Below are 12,599 nucleotides of genomic sequence, written 5' to 3' on the forward strand. Positions count from 1 at the left end.
TTACTCCCCACCCCCCCCCCCCCCAACATGCCTGCCTTTCCTTGGGTGACAAATGGAGCAGATGGGCAAAATGAACTCCCGCAGAACTGCCTGGCTGGGAAGCACACCCAGCACAGATCGGAAGCGGCAGGAGACGTCAGTTCTGCTCACCATCGGGCTGAGTGATCCCACCCCAGTTCGGGGCTCCCAGGGGAAGTCTCCGCTAATTTTAGAGTCTGCATGAGGACGGAGTTGACGGAGGTGGCTGACCCCCAGCTTTGCACTCTTTTTGGGCTAAAAGCCCCTGCATAATTTTCCTTGGCATCTTAACAGCCTTGTTCTCCCGGGCTTTCTTTTTCCCTTCTTGACTGAACCAAGGAATGTGTACAAAGACAGTCCTCCTGTGACATTGGGGAGAGTTGATAGGAAACCTCCATTGCAAGAGCAGCTGGTGGCTTCTGGGAGCATGGGCACATTGAATCTGATCTGGGTTTTAGACTGAACATCAAGGGAGAGGGATTCAAAGCACAGAGCCTATATTGTGGTTAAGTAAGAAGCCAAGAAAGGTTGACTGGCCCAGGGTCACAGAACCACCTCTTTACTCCACCATGTTCACATTTGACAACATTCTTGTCTGGGGAGAGATTTGAAACTGGTTCTCCCAGTCACAGTCCAGCACTCAAAGTACTACACCAGGTTGGCTCAGAAACAAAAACATCCTCTAAGTTGTCCATTGCCTTCCTCTGAGGCTGAAAGAGTAGCTTTCCCAAGGTCACCCAGTGAGGCTCGAACTCTAGAGTCTGAGTCCAATATTTAACTCATTATACCACAATGATGCAAAGAAATATACGGTTTTCTTGGCAAGACTTATTTAGAAATGATTTGCCACCACTGTCTGCTTCTAAGGATGATGAAGTATTACTGGACCATGATAGCACCGCCAAGTCTAATGGCAAATAATCCCAGTATCTTCTGACCTCCCGCCATCATCACTGCCACCACAACAGCACTGTGAGGCCCAACCCCAAGCAACTCCAGTGCCTTCTGATGTGGTTAACAGATTGAATTAATTGTATGATTGAGGTCTGGCTAGTAGGGCTGGGCGGTTTCGTTTCGTAATTTCGTAATTCGTTAAAAATTCGTGTTTTTTTTTTGGTTACGAAGCGATAACGAACCATTCAGGAGCATCTAAAAAACGAAACGAATTTTTCAATTCGTTTCATAATTGCTTTGTATTCGTTTCGTATTCGTTTCGAAATCGTTTCGTTATTATTTCCGCATGTCTGGGGCAAGTTTTATAGCTGTTGTTTGTTTAATCAGTGAAAAAAAATTATAAATATCACACCAACAGTCAACAACAGAGGGAGAGGGAAGCTTCAGAAGTTCCCCCTGTCCCATTTGGAGGTTTTTTTTAGGGTATTGCGCGGTCATGTCCGCCATTAACGAATCGATTCGTATTCGTTTCGTATTCGTTTCGTATTCGTTTCATAATTTTACGAAATTTCGTAAATATCGAACTTTTTTAAAGAAAAATTTCGGAATTCTTTTAAATATCGAAACACAAAAAACCCCAAAAAACGAATCGAGTTTAGAAACAAAATTTTCCGTGGTTGCCCAACCCTACTGGCTAGGGCCTATAAAGGTATAGCAAGGCTGAGGACACCATCCTTAAAAAAAGGAACCTGGAAAATAATATTATAGAGGAAGTAAAGAATTCATCAATTGTGGCATGAAAAGTGCTAATGAGACATCCAGAGGACTGACCTGAGAACTTCTGGTGTAAACAACACCTGTTTACATAGTCTTAGACAACGTTACCTTAAGAATGAAGTCAAACAATCTATCTGTTTCTGGATTGATGAGGCTTCAGCAGTTCTGAGCTGAATGACAGAGGTTATCTAAGAAAACAAGTAATGGATAACCAAACATCGGTATATAAGGAGACCCCTTTTCCTTTTCAACTGTGTGGCAGACCTACAAGGACTGCATCTGTCTACCTGTCTCTCTTCTCCAACAGAAGGCATGACTGGGGAAGGAATGGTGAGTATGACTGATGAATGTATGTGAGTGGATGCTGAGTAAATGTAATGTTTCCCTTTTGTCTGTGTACACAATATAACTATTATGAAACCAGTACTGGGTCTGTGTGTCTACTTCTTTCTCTGAAAGTGCCTGATACTCTGTCCACTGACAATGGATTAAAGAACATTTTAAGGTTCGAAACGTCTTCATGACACTGACACATATATGGAAATACACAGGGACCATGGGCCTACCTGCTTGAGGATGTGCACGGCCATGGTGTGGGTGCAGTCGAAGATGATCCGGAACTCCCTCCCACGCTTCATCTCCTTCAGCAAGGGCCGCATGTCATCCGTGTCGAGGGGCAGCTGGCGGATCTTCAAGCGAATGTTGTACCTGGAGGGGGCCATGATCAGCTCTTGCAGCCGGATGAGGCCTTGGAGGGAAGGAGGAGAGAGGAAGAAAGAGGGGAGAAGGGCAGGCAGAAATTCAGAGATCAAGTTTCTGGTCCTTGTTGAATTCCTCCAAAAAAAAAAAAAGCTTTGCGAACTGTGGAGACGCAGTAGCAGGCATGTAGCCGGTGGGGGGGGGGGGGGGGGCTTGAGGGGCTTCAGCCCCCCCCCCCCGAAATTCTTATGGTGGTTCGCAAAAAGGCCTTATTGGTGCATTATTTAAACTGTTATGTTTATTCATATCATGATCTGATCACCATACTCAATATATCCCATATGCATGGGGCTATTGGGGTAACGATACAAAAGGTTTGCTAGGGTAGACCCTCTTTCACTCAGACTCAGCCCCCCCCCCCGAAACTCAGCCCCCCCAACCCCCCCCCCGAAAAAACTCAGCCCCCCCCCAACCCCCCCTGAAAAAAACTCAGCCCCCTTTCACTGAATCGAAATCCTGGCTACGGGCCTGCACAGTAGAGAAACACTTCTTCACAGGTCAGTGATGCAGTGAATCTGCTCCATGGCTTAACCTAAATGTGTTCAAGGCACTCAACCCCAGATAGGTTCTTCAAAGAATCTTGGATGGGCCCCTTCTCTTGACATGTATATCCTTATTTATTTATTTATATTCTACACCACCTTTCTCGAGCACGAAGGTGACTCAAGGCGGCTTTACAACATAGACAGCTATTTAATACCATTAAAACAATGTAAAAATTTCAATAAATATTTAAAAGAGAATTATAAAATACATACATTAAAACCTTTTAAAACATATAAAATCAATATGTTCATTATTAGACTTGTAGTCCAAAAACATTGTCTAAGCTGTTCCAGTATTCAATTTCACATAGTTCTGTGTTTATCTATTGCACTAGGTTCCCAAAGGCTTATTCAAAAAGGTTTCTCGTCCCCACCAGTTGTGCCTGTGAAGAAGGTAGGACTGAGAGCAGGACCTCCCCAGATGATCTTAAACTCCTAAATGGTCATAGGGAGAGATATGTTCAGACAGGTAAGCTGGGTTGGAACCATTTAGGACTTTATAGGCTAAAGCAAGCACTTTGAATTGTGCTCAGTAGCAAACCGGCAGCCAGTGGAGCTATGTAACAAGGGAGTTGTATGCTTCTTAAACACCACTCCGGTGAGCATCTAGCTGCTGCCTGTTGGACCATTTGAAGCTTCTGAACAGTCTTCAAAGGCAACCCCATGTAGAACATGTTGCAGTAGTCAGTATGGGATGTAACCAGAGAATGGACTACCATGGCCAAGTCAGACTTCCCAAGGTATGGGCGCAGCTGGTGCACAAGTTTCAAATGGAGGTCCAAGGCAGTAGGCTTTGCTGGCTTCCACACCACTGAGGTTGTGAATCTAATCCAGGCTTTAACCCAGGATAGATTCACAACCACAATAGTCAGTGTCTTACGTATACATATATAAGACAGTTAACTTTCATCACTTAAGATGCTTTTATGTCTTGTGGACATTCTGTCCCATATGTAAGTTCCTTCAGGGAGGTGGTGGTGGGCTATAAGAATGACATTATTATTATTATTATTATTATTATTATTATTATTATTAGCCATTATAAATTTGTCACCAAACTTTTCAGATCATCCTATATGATGTCAAGCATTTGGCAACAAACATGTCCTGTTTCTAGTCCTTTTGTCTCCCAATGCATATAATATGTGTGGAACAACCCATTGTTGAACATGAGCTCCCCAAATGGGTTCAGCACCTTGGAGAGGTCTTTTTGGCCAAAAGTTTTGAGGGGAAAATACAGATTCATCAAGCTGCTGACAAGGAAGCTGCCACGGGCCCAAAATTTACTCCTTCTGTTTCCCAAGAATGCCTCTGGTCACCTGATGCCAAACCCTCACATCCAGGGCAGTCTTTGGATTTGGCATCGGCTCAACCCAGATCCTTCTCTGACTGTCCATATTGGGGTCGCTCTGGCTCTTTGTATGTAACCTGTAGCCTATCCCAGCCTGCAAGTCTTGATGGTGCATTAAAATTAAGAAATGCTTAGAGGAATCAAGGAAAATGGACACAGTCATCAGAGAGTCAACAGGGAGTAAAGCCAAGAGCCTCGAGGAATCCATGCGGTTCGCATGCTGCCTTTGCTTCTGCAGAGCTTTCCTGCACTTCCCATGGCCGATAAAATGCATATGCCTCCTCCTGCCTTTACTCAGTTGTGTGTCTGAACCATCTCTGCTGTTGCCAAATCCCTCTAGATGGTCTTGCAGGGCCACCATATTTACACTCGGCAACATTCTCTCCATCAAGTGGCAGAGCTCTAAATCTCACAGATGAAGCTTCCCCTATTGAACAGAACCAGTGCCAGCCACCTTCTCAAGGTCAAATGGGCTTGAAACCTTTGACAAATGGCCTCCTTCGAGGTAATTAATTCCATTAGGAAGCAGCACGGCCTGCTGCTTTGCAATTATGAGATTGCATTTGTAGGAAACAGAAAAAAAACAACCCAGCCCCATAATCTTTATATATCCTGAGATGGGGCTTAATTTCGCAAGGTGGTGCAGATGAACTTTCAATTGAGAATACATCCACAAGTGACAAAAACAATAATCTTGAACACAAAAAAGGAAGGACACTTGTGAAGGTGGTTCAGAAGCAAGCCAATATTGTGAGAGGAAAATATGTCCCAGCCCTTCTCAACAGACACACCCAGTAGCTCATGAGCAAATGAATGCTATGAGTCCTAACTGGACCAAACCCCTGGAAAATCCATAGGGCAAATGGTAAGCCAACACATAGACACCTCAAAGGGATCCTGTGGAACCAGGCTGTGGTGCAGCTAGTTAGTAGCCAGCTGCATTAAATCACTACTGAGCGAGAGGTCATGAGATTGAAGCCAGTCCAGGTCGGAGTGAGCTTCCAACCATTAATAATCTAGCTTGCTGTTGACCTATGCAGTCTGAAAGACAGTTGCATCTGTCAGGCAGGAAATTTAGGTTTATGCAGAGAGGCGAATTTAACTAATTTACAACACCATAAAACCTTCCAGCAGTGTGCGTAAGAATGAGGAAGTACTCAATCTATGTCACAGGTGGACAGTGAAGCAGCAGTTCTCCCTGTGACTGGAATCAAGCATACCCTCATGAAGCCAGAAAGTTGGAATGGTAAATTGCCTCTGTGTCTGTCTACATATGTTGTATGTCTATGGCACTGAATGTTTGCCATGTATATGTGCCATGTAATCTGCCCTGAGTCCCCTGTGGGGTAAGAAGAGTGGAATATAATACTGTGAATAATAAATAATAGGCCGGTGGTTCTCAACCTTTTTTTGACCAGGACCACTTTGACCAGGGACCACTTGACCCATAACTACTTGACCAGGAACCACTCTCCAACATTAGTACCAAAAGGGTTATGAATCAGTTTTTGGTCAGCTTTAGATTTGGTGTGGTTAGTTGGGGCATTGGTTCAGAAAATTGCATTGGATAGACCACATCAGCCCTAGTTTCTGATACAGAACATATGCCATGGTCAGCAACAGGGTCAAGATCAGAAAACATTCATATAAACTACGCGCGTTGGCCGACGATATAATATGCATCATCGAAAACCCACTTGAAAGCATAGAAAACTGGATTTAAAAAATTGAAGAATTTGGAAACCTAGCAGGTTTTAAACTCAACAAGAAAAAAACGATGATATTAACGAAAAACATCACGAAAGAGAGACAAAAAGGGTGATTTGTCAGGGGTGATTTGAATGTAATATTCCTGCTTCTTGGCAGGGGGTTGGACTGGATGGCCCATGAGGTCTCTTCCAACTCTTTGATTCTATGATTCTATAAAAAGCGTCTAGAAGAAAAAATGTCAATCCAAGTGGTTCCAATAATTAAATATCTAGGGATAAATCTAACTGCAAAAAATGCACAACTTCTCAAAAACAGTTATGAAAAGAAATGGTGTGAGATCAGGAAGGAGATGGAAAAATGGAAATATCTCAACCTCTCCCTGCTGGGCAGAATTTCAGCAATAAAAATGATGGTGTTACCAAAGCTATTATTTTTATTCCAAGTAATACCAATTATAAGGACCCCACAAACAATTAAAAAATGGAACAGGGAAGTAACAAAATTTATCTGGGTGGGGAAGAAACCCAGAATAAAAATGGCTAATCTAATGGATGACAAGAAGAGAGGAGGGCTGGGACTACCGGACCTCCAACTTTACCACGATGCATGTGGACTCATGTGGACAAGGGAATGGACAAATCTCAACATAGTCAAAGATCTAGCATTAGAAGGCCATAACCTCCAAAACAAAACAAAAAAAGGAAAGGAGCGGCAGGCAGTGTGAAAGGAGTTGAAATAAAATAAATTTAAAAATTAAAAAAAAGGGGAAGGAGGCTTGCAGACCAGATTTTCAACCTCGCAGCCCACTGCTGGTCCTCAGCCCACAAGTTAAGATCCACTGGTCTAGGCCACGGGCTCCAAGCCAATCCCTACTAGGTTGTACATCCTTATAAATTTCAGCATTGCAAGCTAGGACCAACAAATTTACATTTTATTTCTCCCCGTTACAAGAAATCAATCAGAAACTGCAACCTTGGAAAAGTACCCACCACTCAAGACTTGTCCCATTTGGGAAAATGCCCGCATTTATTTGTGTATGTACAGAAAGAGCAATTTCAAAGACAGCTTGAATAGTGCAATGAGAGGTAATTAAGGCATAGGCTATTGCAACCAAATTCCCTGCCTTTATGCAGAACAGCTGAGATAAACAAAGGAGCTCCAGACCACAGCAGCAGGCTCTCAACAGATTCTATATAAATTTCTGCTAAAATTCACAAATACAACATGCAAGTGTTGTAAGCTCTGCTGGCTTCTTAAACAGGCAAATATTTTAAAAATCACAGAGGAGAAGAAATCTGTCAAAGTTAGGGTCCTAGGTCTATATTTGTATTTTACGTTTTTGGATTGTATTTTATGGTTTTGGTGCTGACTGTAAACTGCCCTGAGTCACCTGCGGGCTGAGACGGGTGGTATGTAAATATAGTAAGTAAGTAAGTAAATAAACAAATTTGATCTCTGATCTGACTTCTGTTGTCAGTTAAGAGTCAATGCAATATAGTTACATTCATATATTTTTTTCGGTCATGTCAGGAGCGACTTGAGAAACTGCAAGTCGCTTCTGGTGTGAGAGAATTGGCCGTCTGGAAGGATGTTGCCCAGGGGACGCCTGGATGATTTTTGATGTTTTTATCATCCTTGTGGGAGGCTTCTCTCATGTCCCTGCATGAGGAGCTGGAGCTGATAGAGGGAGCTCATCCGCCTCTCCCCGGATTCGAACCTGCGACCTGTCGGTCTTCAGTCCTGCCGGCTCAGGGGTTTAACCCACTGCACCACCGGGAGCTCTTACGTTCATCTGAAAGGATCTCAATGGACTATTTCTTTCCTTAGCCATTTGGAAACCAGTAAAACACAAGCAATGCAATTTCATATCTATTAACAGCAGCAAGGTACTGTCGATATCACTGCCTGAGAAGGAACTAGTGAAGCTTCAAAAACTTGCATGATGCATTTTGTGCATTCCGCTTGGCTCAGTAAAGGTTGTATTTTGGTGCATGGCCAATATGGTGACCCCAGTTTCCACTTCCTTGTTTTGATGTGCCCTTACGCATGCCACTCTCCTTTATGGAGGTCACTAGCTGGGTCCCTTCAATAAAGGAGATTCCAATGAAAAGGCAGGGTATAAATAAAGTAAATAATAATAATGAGAAGAAGAAGAAGAATACCCTGTATTTACTCTAGGCTAATGTGCCATCGAATCTAATGCGCACCCCAATTTTCAAAAACGTGAAACCAAAACAAGAATTTGCTGCCAAATGTGATGCGCAGTGGCAAAAAGTGCAATTTGACCACTACCATTGTTGCACTCTTAGAATTCCTTCTTTAAAGACCAAAAATGTTTTAAACAAGAATTTTTTCAGCAATGGAAAAGAAAACCTTGGGTGCATCCATGCTGTTGAATGAATCCACTTTACGTGCCTTGGTTCAATGTTACGGAATCATGGGGGCTGTCGTTTTACAAGATCTTGAGTCTTCTCTACCAAAGAATGCAGATGCCTCAACAAACTATAAATTCCAGAACCATACAGCATTAAATGAGAGATGAGGACCCTCAAAGAGGAACTCCAGATGCAGTTCCTGAAACACCTTCTCCTTTTGCTTTGGCTCAGCACTAAGATAACTGTATAACATGAATCTAATGTGCATCCTCATTTTGGCAAAATACTTTAGCCAAAAAAAGTGAGTGTTAGACTTGAGTAAATACAATAACAAAAACAACAATAATAATAGACGGAGGCCCTCCCGCTGCTTACCTGTGCTGTCATCGTAGACCACAGTGGCCGACCTCCACTTCAAGTACTGGACCAGGTCCAGGATAGCGTGGCTGAGGGAGGCATAATCTGGGTAAAGATTGACATAGAAGGTGTCCTTATTGTCCAAGGGGTGGTGCTTCCACCGGAGCTGGATGTGGGGCACCTCCAGGGCATTGCAGATGGACTGCACGGCGTTGGTGCAGGAGCCCTGCGAAGGGCCAAAAATGGCGACCACCCCAAGGGCAAGCTGGTCGCAGGCTGCAAAGGAGAGCAGAGCAGGTTATCTCTTTTGTTCTGGTAGTTAAGGATAATAATAAATAAATAACACTATTTATTTATTTATTTATTTATTTATTTAAAACTTTTATATCCCGATCTTCTCTACCTCCGCAGAGGGACTCAAACCAGCTGACAGAAAAGATTAAATTCTAACATTAAAAATCTAAAACATAATACAACAACATTAAATTATTTCACAAAAGCTTTGTTCCATAGCCAGGTTTTGACTAGCTTTCTAAAGGTCAGGAGAGAGGGGGCAGATCTAATTTCATTTGGGAGGGAATTCCATAGCTGAGGGGTCACCTCCAGACACGCCTGCGAAGGTGGTGGGACTGAGAGCAGGGCCTCCCCAGATGATCTTAACACTCTTGATGGTTCATAGGGGAGAATACGTGTGGACAGGTAAACTGGGCCGGAACCGTATAGGGTTTTGTAGGTTAAAACCAGCACTTTGAATTGTGCTCGGAAGCAAATTGGCAGCCAGTGGAGCTGGCGCAACAAGGGAATAGTATGCTTCCTGTACCCCACCCCTGTTAGTAGCCTGGCTGCCGAGCATTGGACTAATTGCAGCTTCCGGGCAGTCTTCATAGGCAACCCCACATAGAGAGAGTTGCAGTAGTCTATACAGGATGTAACCGGAGCATGGACCACCGTGGCCAAGTCCGACTTCCCAAGGTACGGGCGCAGCTGGCGCACAAGCTTTAACTGTGTAAGAGCTCTCCCAGCCACCACCGAGACCTGGGGTTCCAGGCTCAGCAATGAGTCCAGGATCATTCCCAAGCTGCGAACCTGCGCCTTCAGGGGGAGTGTAACCCCGTCAAGCACAGGCTGTAACCCTATGCCCTGTTCGGCCTTACGACTGACCAGGAGTACCTTTGTCTTGTCTGGATTTAGTTTCAATTTATTCGCTGTCATCCAGTCCGTTACAGCGGCCAAGCACCGGTTCAGGACTTGAACAGTCTCCTTAGTAGCACTATGTAACACAATTTTTGTTCCTGAGTTATAAATGTCATTTCCTAATTGGTTCTATCACTAAAAACATGCAAAATGTTTATTAAACTACAAAAAACTTTGTTTTTGTGTGAGGAACATCCTGCAGCACATTTTGCTCTAATTTTTCAATGAATATCTCATCATTGAGTCTCAACCTATTCAACCTAGTTGTGGCAGCCACAAAAGTGAAGTTTCTGGAGTAGAACAACTAATTTCAAAGTAAGTACCACACAATTAAACAGGAAATAAAACTTTCAAACCAGGAACAGAATGTTTTTCAAATTTTGTTACATAGTTTTGTAATAATTATAATTATAATTATTTTATTTTCTACCCACCTCTTTGAGGCTTGAGGTGGGTTACAACATCACTAAAAACACATAATCATCTAAAGCAGTTGTTCTCGACCTGTGGGTCCCCAGGTGTTTTGGCCTACAACTCCCATAAATCTCAGCCAGTTTAGAAGCTGTTAGCATTTCTGGGAGTTGAAGGCCAAAACTTCTGTAGACCCAAAGGTTGAGAACCACTGATCTAAAAAATATACATATAAAAATACATTTCTACAAAATACAAATACACAGATGCAACTTTAAAATTCCTTCCAAAAAGAGGGCAATCTATTGCCTTCGGAGATGTGACAACTAGGGAGGCAATTCTTTGTAAACCTTCACAACAGATGCAATGAGCAATTTTAACCCCTTTGCAAGAAAGGACATATCTATATTGTTGTGTTAACGCAGTTGGGCACCACTTTTATTGTTGTGGCTACGTGTTACAAAATTATCAGTGTCATCGTTTTGCAAAGTCTTTTCACCTTGCCATGGCCCCACCAAACTACAACTCCCAGGATTACATCGTATCGAGCCATGGCTGTTAAAGTGGGGTTAAACTGCATTAATTCTACAGTGTATGACTCATCCCTTCTTCCTGCGTTTCTTTGAAAACATCCCCCTGTAACTCTCTACAACTGTCCCAGGGAGCCATATGGACAATTCCTTTAAGTGATTGCAAACTCTTTCCCCATCTGCTCAGATGTCTCTTTGTTTGTTTGTGTGTGTGTGTGTGTATACACATACATACATACATACATACATACATACATACATACATACATACATGCTTCCCTGCATATAAACTGGGAGAGGGCTGCATTTCCTAGGAAGGGGGTCAGTTTCTATCAGCCTTCCTTGAGTGATGCCCGAGCCTTGAGTAGCAGAACATTAATTAAACACAAGAGAGAGGCTCTGTGTGTGCGAATGTGTGTGCGATTTAAACCTGACCTTATTTACTTGTCACAATCCATTAGCATCCTCTCCAAATGGAATTTGAGAAAAGGCTTTGAAAACTTAGCTAGGAAGAACTGGGCTAATTTAGGAAGGATTTGCGGGCAAGAGGACAGGCCGGTGCGGGGCAAAAGGGCAAAGACAGGCCCTCGCTTCCCTATGGTCAGTCTGCCTTTTTTGGCCTTGGATTCAGCCCAATTTGTCAGGGGCAGCCAATGGGGGCCCTGCACCATGTCCACTAGGAGCCCCCGGTGGTGCAGTGGGTTAAACCCCTGTGACAGCAGGACTGAAGACCAACAGGTCGTAGGTGCGAATCCGGGGAGAGACGGATGAGCTCCCTCTATCAGCTCCGGCTCCTCATGTGAGAACATGAGAGAAGCCTCCCACAAGGATGATAAAAACATCAAAATCATCCGGGCGTCCCCTGGGCAACATCCTTGCAGACGGCCAATTCTCTCACACCAGAAGCGACTTCTGACACGACCAAAAAACAAAAACAAAACCATGTCCACTAGGTTACCTCAAAATTACCACAAGATTCCAAGACCTTTTGGCCCCAAATATGTGAAAACACACATAAATATTCTTGTAAATACTCCAAAATTGTTCACTACCCCCAAATATCTTCATTCTCCTCTCAAAATGTTGATGCAATGTAGTGATGCCCTTTTGAGAGGGACTGCAGAGAATTGGGGCATTTATGCTTGCTTTGGAGAGGCAGGCCAAAACTGGCCCCTGCTCTGCATGCCATTGCCCAATCCTGATCTAATCAATCCCATTTTTCTGCAAAGGGAAGGAAGCAGCCATTGGTGTCAAAGTTTGACTCAATGCCATCCCTTAATGCAGTGTTTCTCAACTTTCCTAATGCCACGACCCCTGAATACAAGTTCTTCATGTTGTGGTGACCCCCAACCATAGAATTATTTTTGTTGCTACTTCATAACTCTAATTCTGCTACTGTTATGAATTGTAATATAAATATATCTGATATGCAGGATGTATTTTCATTCCCTGGACCAAACTGGGCACAAATACCCAATATGCCCAAATTGGAATACTATTGCTATTTATAATTCACCTACAATCAAAGAGCATTCTGAACTCCACCAATGATGGAATTGAACCAAACTTGGCACACAGAACTCCCATGACCAACAGAAAATACTGGAAGGGTTTGGCGGGCATTGACCTTGAATTTTGGAGTTGTAGTTCACCTACAGCCAGAAGGCACTGTGGACTC

The 12,599-nt window shown here is 43.3% G+C and overlaps 1 protein-coding gene across 2 annotated transcripts in view; it reads right to left on the bottom strand.

The window, feature by feature from the left end:
* GRIK3 (glutamate ionotropic receptor kainate type subunit 3) overlaps positions 1 to 12,599 on the bottom strand; it is a 252,343-nt gene that overhangs the window by 94,878 nt on the left and 144,866 nt on the right. For both annotated transcript variants that reach the window (XM_060784031.2, XM_060784032.2), the window contains exons 3-4: positions 8,805 to 9,062; positions 2,256 to 2,437 (exon numbers count right to left, since the gene is read on the bottom strand). In XM_060784031.2, coding sequence (XP_060640014.2) covers positions 2,256 to 2,437; positions 8,805 to 9,062 — 440 coding nt within the window. The remainder of the gene's footprint in view (positions 1 to 2,255; positions 2,438 to 8,804; positions 9,063 to 12,599) is intronic.

Source organism: Anolis sagrei, chromosome X (assembly GCF_037176765.1).
Source record: "Anolis sagrei isolate rAnoSag1 chromosome X, rAnoSag1.mat, whole genome shotgun sequence".
Classification (NCBI taxonomy): domain Eukaryota; kingdom Metazoa; phylum Chordata; class Lepidosauria; order Squamata; family Dactyloidae; genus Anolis; species Anolis sagrei.